The sequence below is a fragment of the Passer domesticus genome, chromosome 3 (assembly GCF_036417665.1).
Source record: "Passer domesticus isolate bPasDom1 chromosome 3, bPasDom1.hap1, whole genome shotgun sequence".
Classification (NCBI taxonomy): domain Eukaryota; kingdom Metazoa; phylum Chordata; class Aves; order Passeriformes; family Passeridae; genus Passer; species Passer domesticus.
Window position 1 is genome coordinate 34,740,745 of NC_087476.1, and position 16,717 is coordinate 34,757,461.

At 39.1% G+C, this 16,717-nt stretch overlaps 1 protein-coding gene across 5 annotated transcripts in view; it reads right to left on the minus strand.

Moving 5' to 3' along the window:
• ME1 (malic enzyme 1) overlaps window positions 1-16,717 on the minus strand; it is a 154,033-nt gene that overhangs the window by 27,433 nt on the left and 109,883 nt on the right. For all 5 annotated transcript variants that reach the window (XM_064412539.1, XM_064412540.1, XM_064412541.1 and 2 more), the window contains exon 7: window positions 8,494-8,603. In XM_064412539.1, coding sequence (XP_064268609.1) covers window positions 8,494-8,603 — 110 coding nt within the window. The remainder of the gene's footprint in view (window positions 1-8,493; window positions 8,604-16,717) is intronic.

The following is a 16,717-nucleotide window of genomic DNA, read 5'->3' on the forward strand; positions in this document are numbered from 1 at the left end:
ATCTGGAACAATACCAATTCTCCCACTCTTTCAGAAAGTTAAGTTTTCTTAACTTGAACTGCTGCACCCAAATTGATACACTGCACTGCAGGTGAATTGTCAGCATTGCTGAGTCAAGTTGTCAGCCTCTGTTGTGCTCAAGGAAGTGGTATTTGGTCACCAGGACCTCACATCTGGCTCTTCTGGCCCAAAGACTGAAGGTGACTCCCTCTCCCCAACAAAGCCTACTGGATGGGGAAGACTCCTTCATGTGTTTGTGACTTCATGCAACAAGTTTGTATTTTTCACAAATTATTATCATCACTAAAGCATAAGCTGAGCCCATAAAAAAATTAAACTCTAATCCTGCAATGAACTTGGATCCCATAAAAACATCCCATGGACAGGAATGTAGTATTGAGGTAGATTATACCTCCAGCAAAGTTGTGGGTTTAGCGGAGATTCTGAAGAACCAACTGCAGACAGCACTGATTTCTCTAGGACTGAAAAAGCTGTCCAGACACTAACAATTAGGTACTGAAAGTCAAAACATGGGTTTCAACAGTCTTTGAAGATTTATAATGCCTATCTGATTCAGAGAGAGCTGGACCACAGGGAGATGAACACAGGCCCTGCAATGTCCAGTTCCAGGAATAAGAAATGAATTCTTCCCTCTCTGGGCAGCAGCTGTCACTGACTCAAGGAAACCAAAGATGAGGCCATGAATTATTATGAGAAGCCTGCAAGAACTTGCAAGAAGGAGATCTGCTGGCTCCTACAAGTCTGTTCCTGATCACCACTACTCTAACTGCAATTGCCTACAAGCCACACAGTTGAGGGGAGAATTCACATTGCTACTGATTTTTCCTTCATAAAAAGTGTAAAAGGGGTATGACCAACACAACAAAAAGCACTTGGCCCAGCATCAACATGCAGCTCCTCTATATTTGCTATTCACAAGCCTATTTTCTCAGAAACACATTGTATTTGCGGGGTGCCCTGACGAAGGAAGGAATGATGAATCTGACTCCATGTTCTCAGAAGGCTAATTTATTATTTTGATACTATATTCAGCTGAAGAATACTAAACTATATTCTACTAAAGAATACAGAAAAGGTACTTACACAATGCTAAAAAGATAATAATGAAAACATGTGACTCTTTCCAGAATCCTGACACAGCTTGGCACTGATTGGCCAATGAGACAAAACAACTCACACCAGAACCCAGTGAAACAATCACCTGTGGGTAAACAATCTCCAACCACATTCCAAAGGAGCAAAACAGAGGAGAAGCAAATGAGATAATAATTGATTTCCTTTTTCTTGGAGGCTTCCCAGAAGAAAAATTCTGGCAAAAGAATTTTTCAGAGAATGTGAATGTGACAGAAACAAGATGAATTTTAAAGCTGAGATAGCAGTAATCCTCACATTAAACTCTATGAGATGCTTAAAACAGGCATTCATACTCAGGCACACAGACCATAGATTTATATGTAGCTAAAACTACAGGACCTAAAAGAACGGAAGTATTAAGAAGCCTGGTACTGGGTAAACCTTTTATTCAATGACAACATTTGGGTGTTGAAGGCTGGGTTTGAATCTGTGGTTTGTAGGTAGGATCATCTGAGTTTCAAGAATGGTTACTTTTTCAAAAATAAAAGGTAATGCTTAATAAAATTTAAGAACACATTTTAAAGTTAAAAAGTCACTTTTTGAAGTAAATCCACTTAATGAGTTAAAAAACATGTGTCTTCAGAATTATGTTTGTTACGTGCTTTTGATCACGACTTTTCACTTCAATCATCAGAAATACAGGACATCTTGTTCTCAGCCCACTTAATGATTAGACCATTGGCATTTTTTACTTCTTTAGTAATTTTTATTACTTGTTCTGTTCCTGATTTCTAAATAAAAAATCTTAAAAATGGTTCCTCTGAGGCATGGCTTTGGGAACAATAACCATCAGGCTGAGACACTTCCATCTCAGAGTCTCCAAGAACTAACTTGTTTCTTTCCCAGATGAAATTAAGTCTTCCTCTGGCAAGTGCCAAGCTGGCAAAGACCAAAAATGGCAAAAAAGAGAAGTCAGAGTGTGCTCTCAGTTTCCCTTGGTACTCTACCAAACAATCCTCATAACCAGGAAGAAAAAAAATCCCATGGTCTCTTTGGATGCCAAATTCTTTCTTGTATTTTATATTACACAGCTGTGCTTGCAGGGGAGGAGGAGGAGGAAGCCTACATAACGCAGCTTATTCCTAGGACGATCAATCTGGTCTCCTGAAAAGTAAAGCTGAGCTGGAGCACTGTAAGATCTGTATTTTCCTTGAAGCTGTGGTCACCACAGCACCCTGCCCCCATCAGAGGAGTTCTCAGAGGGCCATGAAAGCTGCTCTTCAAGCTGCTTTGTGGTGACAGAGTCAAAATGAAACACCAGAGATTTATTACGAATGAGAATGCTGGGATACCACTTATCATCATGGCTGATGTACTGTTGCTAAGTTTGTAAGGCAGAAAAATGGACTGTCATTAAGTATTACCAGTTGGGATATTTTTACAAACTTTGTCAGTATATGATCTTCTGCTTTAAGGAAAAATAGAAGATATATGAAACATAAATAAAATCCTGCACTGAATGTCAATACGTTTTGCACTGAATATTTGCATAGGATGTGAGCTACTGTTACCTGTATGCTCATCATGAGGGTGATTCAGAACAAAGTTTACAACAGCAATAGATAAAGGCTTAAAATATGACATTTCTCTCAAATCACCATTTGCACAGAATTGCTCTAAAAAGGGTGTTTAGAAGTATTCCACAGCAATTTTATTCAGCCTTTTGACTCTGAAAGGAATAATAACCCAGTTTATTAGATTACTGAACCCACTATCACTGCTGCTGGCAGCGGCTGTCATCACTCCTCGTCAGCAGCTTCCCTTATTCCTTCCCACTGAGGGGGGCACCGGCAGCCTGAATAGCAGATCTGTTTAACCGGAACTGCTCTGACTAACGCCATGACCTTACATTTCACCCTGAATTCTGGCTCGAGTTTTGAAACGAATCAAAATGCAATTCACATCCATCCACCAAGGCAGATGCAAACCACTTTTTGTGGACATCACGAGGCACAAACAGAATTTTGTCACTTTTCTGACTGTCATCGATGTAGGAAGGGGAGAATCGGCTTGGCCAGAGCACAGGTTAAATCTCTTGTGTGCAGGATAAGATAGACATTGTTCAAGGACATTATTTTGAAAACCCGTTCTAGTCTCCACAGATTTCTAGAAGATTAATCAAAGCAAATTTAACAAAGGATATTTTTCTAAAGCAGTGTCAACTGCTGCAACAGCAAACATTTCATTATAGTTTTCTAGGAAGGTAAGTCATGTCTTGTATAAACACAATAGATGTGAAATATCAAGGTACACTATTCGATACCAAGTCTTCATTTTCTGTGCAAGCGTCTTTAGCCTTGTTACAGTAAACTGCACAACTGAGCATGAATATGTTAAAGGAAATCCACAGCCTTTTGGGGTTGACATACTATAAATGCTTGGGAGCACAAACTACTTTTTCAGCAGATATAATTGAAGAAAAGAAATGGGTGAGAAAGCCCCAAAATGTGAGGTGTAAGAACTTAATTTATATTGGATGTAATTTAATTTAAATTAGTGATAAAGGGCTTATTGCACTGAAGCCTTTGTCCATTATTTAAAGTTTCAAAAAGTAAAACTTGTAATCAAGTGTTAGTAGTTCCTTTATGTAATTTTACCTATCTAGTTTTAAAAAGCTAGCAAACAACAAGAGGGTAGAACTTTCTGCAGCACATCCAAAAACCTGAGTATTCATTCTGGACTAAAAGATTAGGAAATGGTAAAAGTAAAATTCATATTTTTCAATACACAGCATAATAGAAGTCACATGTTTCACTTGAAAGCCAATGTCTCTGAAAGTAAAGCACCTGTCTATGAAAGAAGTTTTCTATAGTTTTTCATATTTTATCAGAATTTGAGATATATTATATAAATATCTGAGCTATTATATGTCATTCCACCCATTTCAAAATCCTGGTCAGAGAAAAAACTGAAGACCCATGCCCATCACAGCTGTAACAACAAATCCAAAATCTTCTCTACAATTTGATTTGAAGAACTGAAATTTCTTGGTACCAAATATATAAATTTTTATATTAATGTTAAAAGAATTGAATCTTAAAAAGGATGTTTGCAACACAAAAATTCTGATTTCTGAGAATGGCACTAACTTAACATTGAATTGGTCACAACATAACCTCCAGGTATAATTTTCCTAGTTATTCAAATGGCAGTCTGCTGAACACAACATATATTTTAAATAAAATCAAAATGTAAAATGAAATAATTATATTAGTTATATGTGGTCTCCATTTTTTACTTTATTTCTTTTTGTTTTCATAATATGTTGATGCAAACAAACAACACAGCTGCTCAAAACAAATGACATCTAAGGTCATGACAGATACTGAAGTTAATGCCAATCCAGAGCAATCTCTCTGTGTAAGTATTTTTATTGGTATAAAATACAGGCCCTGTGTCCATTGTGGGGGAAAGCACTACAGTTGTGGGCACAGTGAAGCTACAAGAACTGTAACTCCAGTATTACAGAGCACAGAAACACTTATTTTATGTAGAATGTGTCATACTACAGAAGTTTGTCATTGTCATTCGAGACAATTTTTAAGTACAGAAGGGGGGAAAAAGATCAAGCCAATTTTAATAATTGAAATAATTGACCAACATAGAGGCAGCAAGGCTAGAGAAATTTATGCCACTACTTGAACTGTATCCATGTCAGCAGTGACTGCAACCAGAGACCACGTGATAAGCACCAAAAGACCCACAGAAGAAATGCATGTCTCTTAAGACATGCAAACGTGCCTTAAGCCACTGATTGTGCCCAAGTAGCAAAAACTCCTTGAACAGCCTCACCAAAGTCAAAATGGGTGTGGAAAGGGAGCACTATGTCACCCTGGGTCTGGGAGAGGCAGGAAGGTGTGGCCCAAGCCAATCCCACCCACAAGCAGGATTTCAGCACTGCCGTGTACTTAGGACTGGTTTTAGCAGATCTTAAGAGACTTGTTCAACCTCCCTGCAGCAGGCAAGGGAACTGGTTTGTTTCTTGAAGGAAATTTTTAAACTGTGAATCCCAAGCCTGCTTCCTTTGAGGGCGGTCACACAGAGAACATCTCTCACCCCAAGAAACAGCTTTGTTTGGTAACACAGGCCCCATGGGTCCATTCCCAGGCAGGGGTTGGAAAGAAAAAAAAACATCACATATCATATATTTTAGAAAATTCCACCCTTTCCTTACGACACCACCTTCCTAAATATATTGGAGATGAGCAAAGCTAGCAATCTGACCTAATTCTAAATGTTGTGAAGTTTGACATTACAAAATTAATTTATATTTCTCCCATATGGGAAATTATGATCAAACCCCTCTCAGTTTTGGAAAAGGTTCTCTAATAGCTAAATTCAGATAAAAGTATTTGTTTTAAACCAAAAGCTTTCTCTAATTTTCATTTCCAATAATCTGTCTCAGTATTTCAGAGAGAGAGGAAAGAAAAGCATCAAGCTGATTTGTGGTTAGAAAAAAACCAGATAGGAATCCAAGGGAAAATGTGAATATTTTCTCCCTAAGGAAACATTGCTATTGTGTTTGTAAGAAGATATTTTGAAAATACAAATATGGAGAAATTATTATAATTTCAGAGGGAAGAAATTCACCACCTATCCAAAACCAAAGATGGTTTCTAAAATGCTAAAGAATTTTATTATTCCAATATACATTTATACCATTTGGTCAGAATCCTGTTCACCTTTGTTCTCAATTCCTTGTGTACAGAGAGGTAATGCAGAAAAAGTTACAAAGCTTTCTCCAGAGTAAAGGATGTGACCGTACTGTAGCAGGGATTGAGACTGTTTCCAGAAATTCTTAAATATATCTATAGGTGATCCTTAATGGTCAGTCTTTAGTGGTTTTCTGTGACCAGTGTTTTGGCAGACTTTTCCAAACGTTCTGCAATCGTCAGTAAGGGGCAGGCTGACCCCCTGTAAATAGCTGTGAGCTAAGAGAGGGCGACTGCATTTGTCCAGGTCACTACTTGGAGCTTACCATGTTTTCTTTATCTATTTCAGTCTCTGTCAGAAATCAGGATCATATATTAGGGTATTTTTTAGACTTGAAATACTGAAAGGTCCTCATTGCATCACTAAGATATATAGGGATCCTTTCTCTGAATATCTTATATATAGAGAGAAATCCTCAAGTCTTTCTATGAAAGATATTAAATGTTTCTTTTGATCTTAAAGTAGCTTTCTCTTGAAAAATATTAGTACTAGGAGAAACTGTTTAAAATACCATGTAAGCACTATCTTCAGAAGGTGACAGCAAATTAGAGGCAGTGTTATATTTCTTTGCTTTTATTGGACTGGCACAACTTGTCAGCTTTACTGTTATAGAAAATACAACTTGCATACAGAGAAAGCCACTCTTTGAAGTAGCCTGGAAAAAGTCATGCTATTTATAATCTGAAAATCTCAAAGGATTGATAAACAAGTTAGCACCATCCATTCTCATTATAGCTGCTAGGTGAAAGATCCTTAGGGTTTATAAAGCTGGAAGAGGAAGAGTGATGAAAGATCAATGGGCTGTTTTTCTACTTCCACATTACAGGAGAAGATGACATGCTATGAAAAACAAAGTTACTGAATGTAACTAAAGGGATATGATGACAAACGACAGAGACCAGAAATAAATGCAACCACTTTCACCTCTTAGAAACGACACAAATATCAAGGATGGAGGTCACCCAAAAGTCACAGGCATTGTTTGTGAAAATATCAAAGGCCTTATAAGCACAAATTAGGTTGCAAAAAATTAATAAATTGAAAGACTGCACATGGCTGTACTTCTGAGGAAGGCTGATAGCTGCTACAGCAGCTGAGATGAAAGCCAAAGGGACACCTTCTGACACTTCTATACATCAAGACACTTCCTTCCAAGGCGTAGGAGAGAGAATGAAGTGGTTTGAAAATGCAGACACACACAAAAGACCTTGTCAAGTAAGTTTACCCATAGTTGGTCCACGTTTGCTGAAAAACTCCCATCCCTCTGAAACCACATTCTATTTGAGTCTCTTTCTGATTTGGTTTAAGAACCTCCATCCTGTAAGGAAAGGGAATTCCCTGTGGGAACCAGGCCTCTAAACAACCAGGGAGAATTCCAGATGCTGTTTGGCCTGCTATAATGTGCTGTAGCCATGGCTACACTCAGACCCTTTGGGGTGGGAAGCACTATGCTTCTTACAAAAGGAAATTACATTCTGTAATTAGTTTATTTCCCATCTGGGAGGTTGTCCTCCATAATCTGTTTCAGATGAAGAAGTAGAACTCAACCAGGCTTATAACAGGAACAAGGTTCGTGTGGAGAGTCAAATCCCTAACACCAGAAAGACAAGAACTGTTTGAATCCACTGCCATGCACTGAGTCACTGATATATGACCTAGGTCCCAAGCATGACTCAATAAAGACTTCCGGAAAACTCCAGCTCCTAATAGTTGGCTTAAAGTGTCACTGAAAACCATGAGAAATTAAGACAGGTTAACTTTCATTTTGATGTGTCACTGCTGAGACCTTCATATACCCAAGGAAACATGAGGGATAAGAGGCAGCTGGATACCCAGGGCCCTTTCTGGATACCTTTCTCCAGCAGCTTATCTGACTTCAAGCATCTTCAAGCATCAAACTCCTCTCAAGGATGGAAGTCACTGCCCTAGAGAAAGTTATTTTCCCGTGCTCTTTTCCTGACCAGATATAAGGCTGAGTAGTAGCACATACCACTTCAGCCCTACTTGTCTGTCTTCTCAGGAGGGAGGAACAAGATGCCTGTTTAGATTGAGCACTGGGGAATCCCCCTTATTGACATTTCCCACCCTAGATATTTTCCTTTTTCCAGCTGCCACAAATGATTCAGATGGGAAAAAGAGAGCCAAGTGGTTTCAGCCTCAAATTGAGTGATACTGCGAGGAAAATTAATTTAATATTTAACTGAGTTGTCAGCTTAAGAACTGAAAAACAGTTTGACATTTATCAATCCAGTTGCATGGAGGAACAATGGAGCAGTTGTCACTAAAGTGACAAAAAACCAAGACAGTACAGTCCAGATTTGAGCTTTGACATTTGCTCAAAGAAGTCAGTAATTTATATGGGGAAAGCCATTTACATTCTAAACTATTAAAAAACTCCCAAACCTAAAGAGTGAACATCTAAATAAAGTATGAGGTATAAATGAGAGGTGAAAGTTTAAGAAAAAATTCAGCTCACCAAAACTTCATGCTGAGGAAACCCAAGGCCATGTGACCTGTACATCTATAAATATCACAAGAAAGTTGATAGATTTTTTTCCCCCTCTGGAAATTATTTTTCTGGCTTGTGGGAACAACAAGAGGGAGAGGGAGAGGAGAGGTTGTTACCTTGAATGTCGTCATTGAAAGTGCAATACTTGTTACGGTACTTGTTCAGTAGGCGGAATGCATTGGCATTAGCAAAATCCTCAAACTGAATGAGGCAGTTCATGCCATATCTAGAAAAACAAGAAATTATACATTATGTTTAAAAAGTTTCAAAATTATACACTAAAATGCTAGTAACATTTTTAGTCAGATTTTGAATGCAAGTATAATGTGAATCATACAACTCTCAACATGTTTCTGTTATATTTGTTATCTTTACATTCATACAGATTATTTAGAAGGCATAATCATACTACTAATAGTATTTACTCAATTCTAAGTTCTGAATAGAAGATCAGTGGAAAAGGCATTCACCCTCTGCAGACATCTCAACAGAAGTCTCCACTGAGCAATTACCTACTGAACAAAAAAAGGTACCTCCCAACACAGACCACACTGTAATTCTGTGTTGGTTTTTTTTTTTTTTTGTTTTTGTTTTTGTTTTTTTTTTTTTAATATGGAAACTCAAGACTCCTGGCACTAGATTTGTATGTAAATACCTAACAAGTCAACATTTGCCCTGCTGTGCTAGTAAAGTTAGTCCTAAAATGAAAGTTAGTAAGAAGTTAAATTAAATTAATATTACCACTATAGATTGTGGAATGATTTGGATTGGGAGGGACCTTAATGATCATCTTGTTCCAATTCCCTGCCATGGGCAGGGACATCTTTCACTAGACCAGGTTTCTCAGACCTTCATCCAACCTGGCCTTGAACAATTCCAGGGATAGGGCATCCACAGCTTCTCTGGGCAACCTGTTCCAATGCCTCACCACCCTCAGAGTAAAGAATTTCTTCCCAGTATCTAACCTAATCCTACTTTCAGTCTGAGGCCATTCCTCCCTGTCCTGTCACTGCATGTTCTTGTAAATATAGCCCAGTCCTTATATGCATTTTTAGTAGTACTGTTTCTGGATTCTTTGCATACCAGTAATGTATGGCATTTTCAATTACTTTCTTACAACAAAAGCAAAAAAAAAACCAAAACCACAAAGCAATGAAAATATATCTACAAAAACTACATAAAGACTGGATTCAAGCTCAGACATTTGCAAGCAGGCAAGATCTCAGCAGCACTATCTCAATCCTGACTGAGCTAAAGGAGGTTTTCTATATTTGCTAACAGCACAAATGGATGAGACAGTCAAGCTGTCAATTCATGCTTCATCCAGAAAAACAGTACATACATATAGTGAGCAGTTTAGTATAAACTCAACTTTAACTGAGTTTTTCTTTAAACCATACATGTGTTTGGCAACCACATTAAGCAAAGCTATCAGTACTTTAAAGAAAAAACCAAAAATTCCTGTGACTAAACTCATTTCCATGGAAAACACGTATTTACAGACATATTACAATTAGCCAAATCTATGGGGATTCCACTGGCAGGAATGGTAATCCTTACTGAAAATAAATACATCTTCAGGTTTGATGGAAAAATCTGGACTTCTTCAGCAGCATAATGACAGGCAACTGTTTAAAAGAAAATTTGGCAAGTCCAGTACTGTAAATCACAACCGAGTTCAAATAAAAAACTAGAGCTAATTTCTAATTAATTTAAATTTCTAACCTGCTTCAGTTTCTGACATAAGTTTCTGTGACTCCATAAGGGTCTAGCAGTTGACAGTTCCATAATAATATGAAACTAATGAGATTATCACTCTGGAATCCTGGAGCTTGGTTATATGTGTTTCTTGGATGTCATTAGCCTGGTCTGTTTCTTTATTTTACCATAAATAACATTCCATTTTCTCATCTGCATTTTATTTTTCTCTGTTTTCTTATCCATTACCTTTATAGACAAAGACCAAAACTCCCTGTGAGTTATATTAAAAGAGTGTCCCTGTAGAAAATAATCATCCTATACTGGACACACTAGCCTTATGCATTCTCTGAGCCAGATACTGTGGCTGTTTAATTAAAATGGAAAAAATGCAGGCAGTCTAACTCTGGGCCTCTGAGATTATGGCATCATAGCAGAAAAATTTCTAAGCAGCATTCTTCTGCATCGCATGTGTAACACCTGACATCCAGGTAAATACCTGAGACTTCAGTGCTGCACACAACCAGCAGTACCTCATAAGACTTGTGAATTTTGAGGTCTGTGTTCTCAAAAAAGAGACACGAAAATAATGCACTATTTCTCTGCTTGGAATATTCTTGTCTCAAAACCACTAACAGATGAGACATAAAGATGAGGTAATACAAAATAGTTCATATCAGGCATTCCAGAAAATCCCTTAGCAATAACAAATTGGCTACAAAGGTGCCACACAGTTGTGGAAGCGGTGACCATACCAAAGGAGTCATCAATTCTTCTATGACCTCCACATATTCCTATCACAATCCTTTAAAGCAGAAAGTTGAGCCAAAACCTAAATCAGTATTTTCTCCCCTGTATCACTCTGCAATAATGTTCCACCCTTCTCACACTCTGATGAACAGTTTTCATTTTAGTGGCTTGTGCACTATAAAGGGTAACTGTTTGAATCAACCCTCGGGGAAGCAGAACATGTCCTCTCTGTTTGCACCTCATACCCTGCTGTCATTGCAAATTTTAGGCTTGGATCTGCACCTCTTTCCAGGTGGGTAGAGAACACAAATGACTACGAGAAGAGAAGGGAACCAAGCCCTTTGGTGCTTGTCCATGTGCAGTCATCAAACCCTGCTGTGTCTTTCAAACCACTCGAATTCCAGCAACTGTGGGCCGCTACAGTTCTGTGAGTCATATTATCTTTCAAACATTATGAAAAAACAAAGCCTGCAGCCATCGTAAAATTTGACCATCTCAACATCTTCTATCAATACTAGCTATAGCACAGACTGACTTCACTGCTCACTGAGCTTACTCTGATGATACAGAGTGCCTGATCAGGCAGGTCTAGACACCAGTAATAGATGTGCTACAAACAAAATAATCACATTTAAAATCACCATTCAGTGACTGTGGTTGACTACTAAAAGGGAGCATGTTAGAAGACAGCAACTTCAGGCATTTCAAGAAGATTAGGAGACAAAATTAGAAGAAATTGCCATGACAGAAAACTCTCTAAGAGGCAACTAATTTTAAAAGTAGTGGACTACCTATTTAATATAATAGTGTGAAAGAACAGAATGTACTGCTTATTTAAGTAGCTAAACTTAATAGTCATAGACCTTAGGACAATTTTATCGTCCTCTTTGAAATCTGAAGACATTCAGATGTCCAACATAAACAAAAAATATTTTATTTTGAATATGTCACCACTAGCAGAGTTCTTGAAGCAAGCAGACATTTTATTTAGTTACAATGCTGCACAAATGGGGGTGGGAGTGTTGATCTGCAGAAAGGCTCTGCAGAGAGATCTGGGTAGGGTGGATCTACAAGCCAACACAGCAGTATGAGGTTCAACAAGACCAAGTGTCACGTCCTACACTTAGGTCACAACAACCCCATGCAGGGCTACAGGCTGGGGGAAAAGCAGCTGGAAAGCTGCTTAGCAGAAAAAAACATGGGGATGCCAGCTGACAGTGGCTGAACATGAGCCAGCATGTGCTCAGGTGGCTAGGAAGGCTGATGGCATGCTGGCCTCTATCAGCAATATTGTGGCCAGCAGGACCAGGGCAGTGATTGTTTCCCTGTGCTGGCACTGGTGGGGCTGCACCTCAAGTGCTGAGTCCAGTTCTGAGCCCCTCAAGTCAGGAAGGACATTGAGGTGCTGGAGCAAGCCCAGAGAAAGGGCAATGAAATTGGTGAAGAGACTGGAACATAACTCTTGTGAGGAGCAATTGAGGAACCTGGGGTTCTTTAGCCTGGGAGAAGGAGTCTCAAGGTGACCTTAACACTCTACAACCAGCCACAAGAAAGCTGAAGCCAGGCTGGGGTCGGCCTCTTCTCCCAGGCAAACAATGACAGGATAAGGGGACACAGTCTCAAGCTGCTCCAGGGGATGTTTAGGCTGGACATTCGGAGGAATTTCTTCACAGAAAGGGTGATTAGACATTGGAATGGGCTGCCCAGGGAGGTGGTGGAATCACCATCCCTGGAGGTGTTTAAGGAGAGAAGGATGTGGCACTCAGTGCCATGGTCTAATTGATGTGGTGGTGTTTGCTTATAGGTTGGACTTGATCTCAGAGGTCTTTTCCAATCTACCTGACTCTGTGATATAAGTCACATAAAACATATCATATAATGGCTTGCTCAAAGCAGAGCCAACAGTTCTCCTGCTATCACTGTTTTGACCCAAAGCTACACAAGGGATAGCTGGGGATGTGGAGGAGCATGTAACCAACATGGATATTCATACTGAAAGGTGGTACAAATAAATGGAAGAAAGAACCTACCCAGTGGGCAACAACCGTCTTAATCAGAAGAAATGATGACATCTAGTTCTACACTGTCAAAACTAAACAAAAAAATTTAAAAAAATTATTTAAAAAATCTTTTAGACATTCCTCCTTAGGGTGAAATCATAACAAATGCACTAATGAATTCTTTAATATTTTTGTGCTCTGGAAAACACTTCTCTGATAGCAATAGCTTGGCTTGAGTCCTGCCTAGGACTGATGGACTTTTGTAAGCAAGTGTTTTGTAGTTGTGAATTCCTCTCTTCTGGCTGTTAAGGATTTGTCACTGCAGTAGCTGATTAAACAAATATAAATTGTCTCTAGAAAGTGATAATCCAGATCACTGTTTCCCCTTGTAAATCCTGTTTTGTCACCCACGCCTTTCTGTGTACTTGGATTTTAGATTCCTGCTCCAAGTCACACAGGCAGTCTGAATCAGGATCCAACTGGATAGAAGTTCAAAGCTGTATTGCCTTTGTTTTGTTATGAAGAGAAAATGCAGACGAGAGGTGGCAAGCATGCAACATCATATTTGTCATCAAGTATGAGAGGCAAATGCTGGACAATGGATTAAAATGAACCATCCCACTGAATAACATGTGGTTGCCAAAAAACATTTCCAATTATTTTCCCAATTTACAACATATTTTTTGTGACAGTCTTAGCTAAGTCTCCCCATATATAAGCAAATTTATATTCAGTTGTCTATGACAACAATGTTAATGTTCCAAATAATTCTATGCAGTATATCTTTATGTAACAGGCTTGAGAAAAATGTCCACAGTTCTATAACCATCCTAAATATACAGTACAAATATTTTGGCAATTCAATGCTCTTAAGACCTCAACAGGGAAAACCCTCAAGAATCTGGCTTTTGGTGACAGTGGGAGCTATAAAATTTGGGCATAATTTTGAATTCAAACCATATGATCAGTAAAATCCATGCTTACTTATACAGCTAAGAAGGTTTTCTGGACGTATATTTGGATCATTTATTCTTACTGCCAGCCATTGTTTTGGAAACCTTCCTGAAGGAACAAGTGGTTGCTTTTTAGGTTTTTAGAGCTTCCAAACTCCTATTTGGCTACTTTTTTTTTTTTTTTTTCATTCATACATGCCTGGAACTGAAAAAGCCTTAGAAACCATCAGAATTGGTTGCTGCCTCCCATTCCTAAGAAGGAGCAAACCAAAATGATAGCAACATTGGCGCTGTGTTCCTTGCCTTGTGCGTCATGCAGCTGCTCTGCCAGCCAGAACCATTTATAGTCCACCAGGACAATGTGGAAATTATCTCCTTCCTCCCCGCTCCAAATGCTGTAAGCTTGCTCATTACCATATATCCCACTGCTCAAAACAGATTTAAAGGATAAAGAACAATGCTACAAACTCCTCTTTGTGCCGGGTTTGCCTGGATGCCTCCCTCCTAACAACTCCTAGGACCAGGGTGCCTTCTCCTCCTCCTCTCCTCAGAGCTATCTTTAACTTCATTTCACAAGCCAATGAAACTGCTGCAATGAGGTCATACAACCATCCCAGCTCCTCTTCTGCTACAACTGTAGCCCACTCCTTAAATTCATGCAATTGAACGAGGGGGGTTAGAGTTTTACACAATAAATGCTACATATATATTCTGTGGAAAAGGTGGCCCAGATGAGATAACCCCCAGCAAACACCCCAGCCCTTCTGCAGCAGATGGTACTACTCATGCTGCCTCTCCAGCAGCCTGGAGTGTGCTACAGCTCCACAGGATAAAAATCTGTCCAGGGTGCACTGAGCTCCAGCCAGTTCTACAATGCAAATACCTTTCCAGAAGAGGTATCATTAAATTACAAATAACTTTCTCTGTCCTGAATTGGACCAGCAAGTCAGACAGGACATTCTTCACAGGAAGAGATTTTCTAAAGAACTTAATAGAAACTGTCAGCATCTCTGCTTTCCACATGAAGGACTCTGCTTAAAATTCCTTTTTTATTCCCCTGTAGGCAACCACTGGTTTTATTTTAGCTACAGAAAGCGCATACTTTCATAGGACTGTTTTTCATAGCCATTTTCCATTTCCAAACCAATCCTTTCCTCAATGAGCTCAGTCCATATCCAAAGTAGGCATGGAGATGTGGGAGATGGCAGCATTTAGCACCCACCCTAGCACCAGCAGCAGACCCTTTCTTCATTCACATTCTCTTAAGGAAATAAAATCCTACTAAAGGTTTCCGTATTACTTTTCCCTGGCACAACCACAGTGCTCTGGCACTGTACCAGTGCTTCTAACACTTCTGCTTGCTCCTTCCCTGTCCTGAACATATGTGGTATTCATTTCCATGGCCTTTCTGTCCCAGGAGTACTGAGGAGAATGGGCTGGAGATGACTCATAATTTTCTCCCTTTTTTCTCCCAGCCAACAGCACAGCTCCAGGTGTGGACTTCACAACCCTGGGAATAGAAAGGCTGAGGAACAGAGAAGTGTCCATTTAGGAAGGTCTTGAGGGTGGTAGTCCTCGATGTTGTTCATGAGCAGAGGAGCAAAACCAGATTCTCAGCCCACAGTCATGCCCTATGTACATAAAGGGCTTCTCTTAAGACAAAAGGTAATTAAATCATAAGCTTTTGTGGTATGCTAACGGAAACACTTGCTACAAGAAAAGGATGGTTGCTATTTTTAACCTAATTTGTCATCAGCCATTTGTGTGGTTGCATCACACTGTAGCAGGGACTACTTGCTCTTTAAATTGAAGTCTTTCAAAGTCCATCCTACTGAGGCAATAAATTGACAACAATTCAAAACACACCCATTTTTAGTTTTTGTGCATTTTCAAAGTGCTGTTGAAGGATTAATATGGATGCTCACTAGTGAACCTGAACTAGATTTCTTCTACTTCAATACCTGATGGAATTAACTCCCAAATGTCTTAGGATTGTAATATATAAAGGCTGCAAAAGAAGTAAGCTACCACACTGTAAAATTTTATTTATTCTTGTTGCAAAACTATTTGTTTTTTTTATTTATTTTGATATTTGTTCTAAAGTATACCACACAACAATGTTGTCAAGAACTGGGCTTGATCATAACTTAGATGTTTCCAGTTCACCTATATAGACTTTTGTAACAAATAAGGGAGGGTGGTGTGAATGAAGTATGAATGGAAATGTGTGCACTACTGGAAGCAGCAGGAAAACAGAGCTGAAAACAGCGACACACAAAGATAACAAAGAACAAAGCTTACTGAAGGAAAATTTTAAATGTTTCATTTACACCAAGATGAGCAGGCCTGAGCTCTAGTAAGGCCAGAGCAAAGACACCTCTGGGACCAGGACCTTGCACCTTGAAAACTCAACAATCCCTGCCACACCACATCACCTGTGCCACTCTTTATCCTACAGGCACAGAAGGAAGTCATTGCAATCTGAAGAAATTCGACATGAAGACATACAGACACAAAAAATTTATGGAGGCTGAAGTAAGAAATAACCTGAGGCAAAATAAGCATGCCAGCACAGCTGCTGGATCTTAAAGGCATAGAAGACCTATATAAAATCTAATACATCACCACTTATCACCAGAAGCCCAGATAAAGCATTGAGGACATGATAACCAGGACACTTTTGCCTTCAATGTCACACATGAGCAACCCTGGTCAGACCATAAAAACACAAACATGCTGATGCTTTGAATATGTAGGTATGAGACTGATTAATAAAATCAACTTTTTTGAAAACTCTTAACATAAATCCACCTCTCTCTTCCATAAGAACTTCCACTGAGTGCTGTCAAATCAATTTCCTGTGGTGGATTGTGTCAAGTTGCCTCCTCTCTGCTGTGAAGCACTCCTCTCAGCAGGAAGGTGGACGGATGACACAGAAC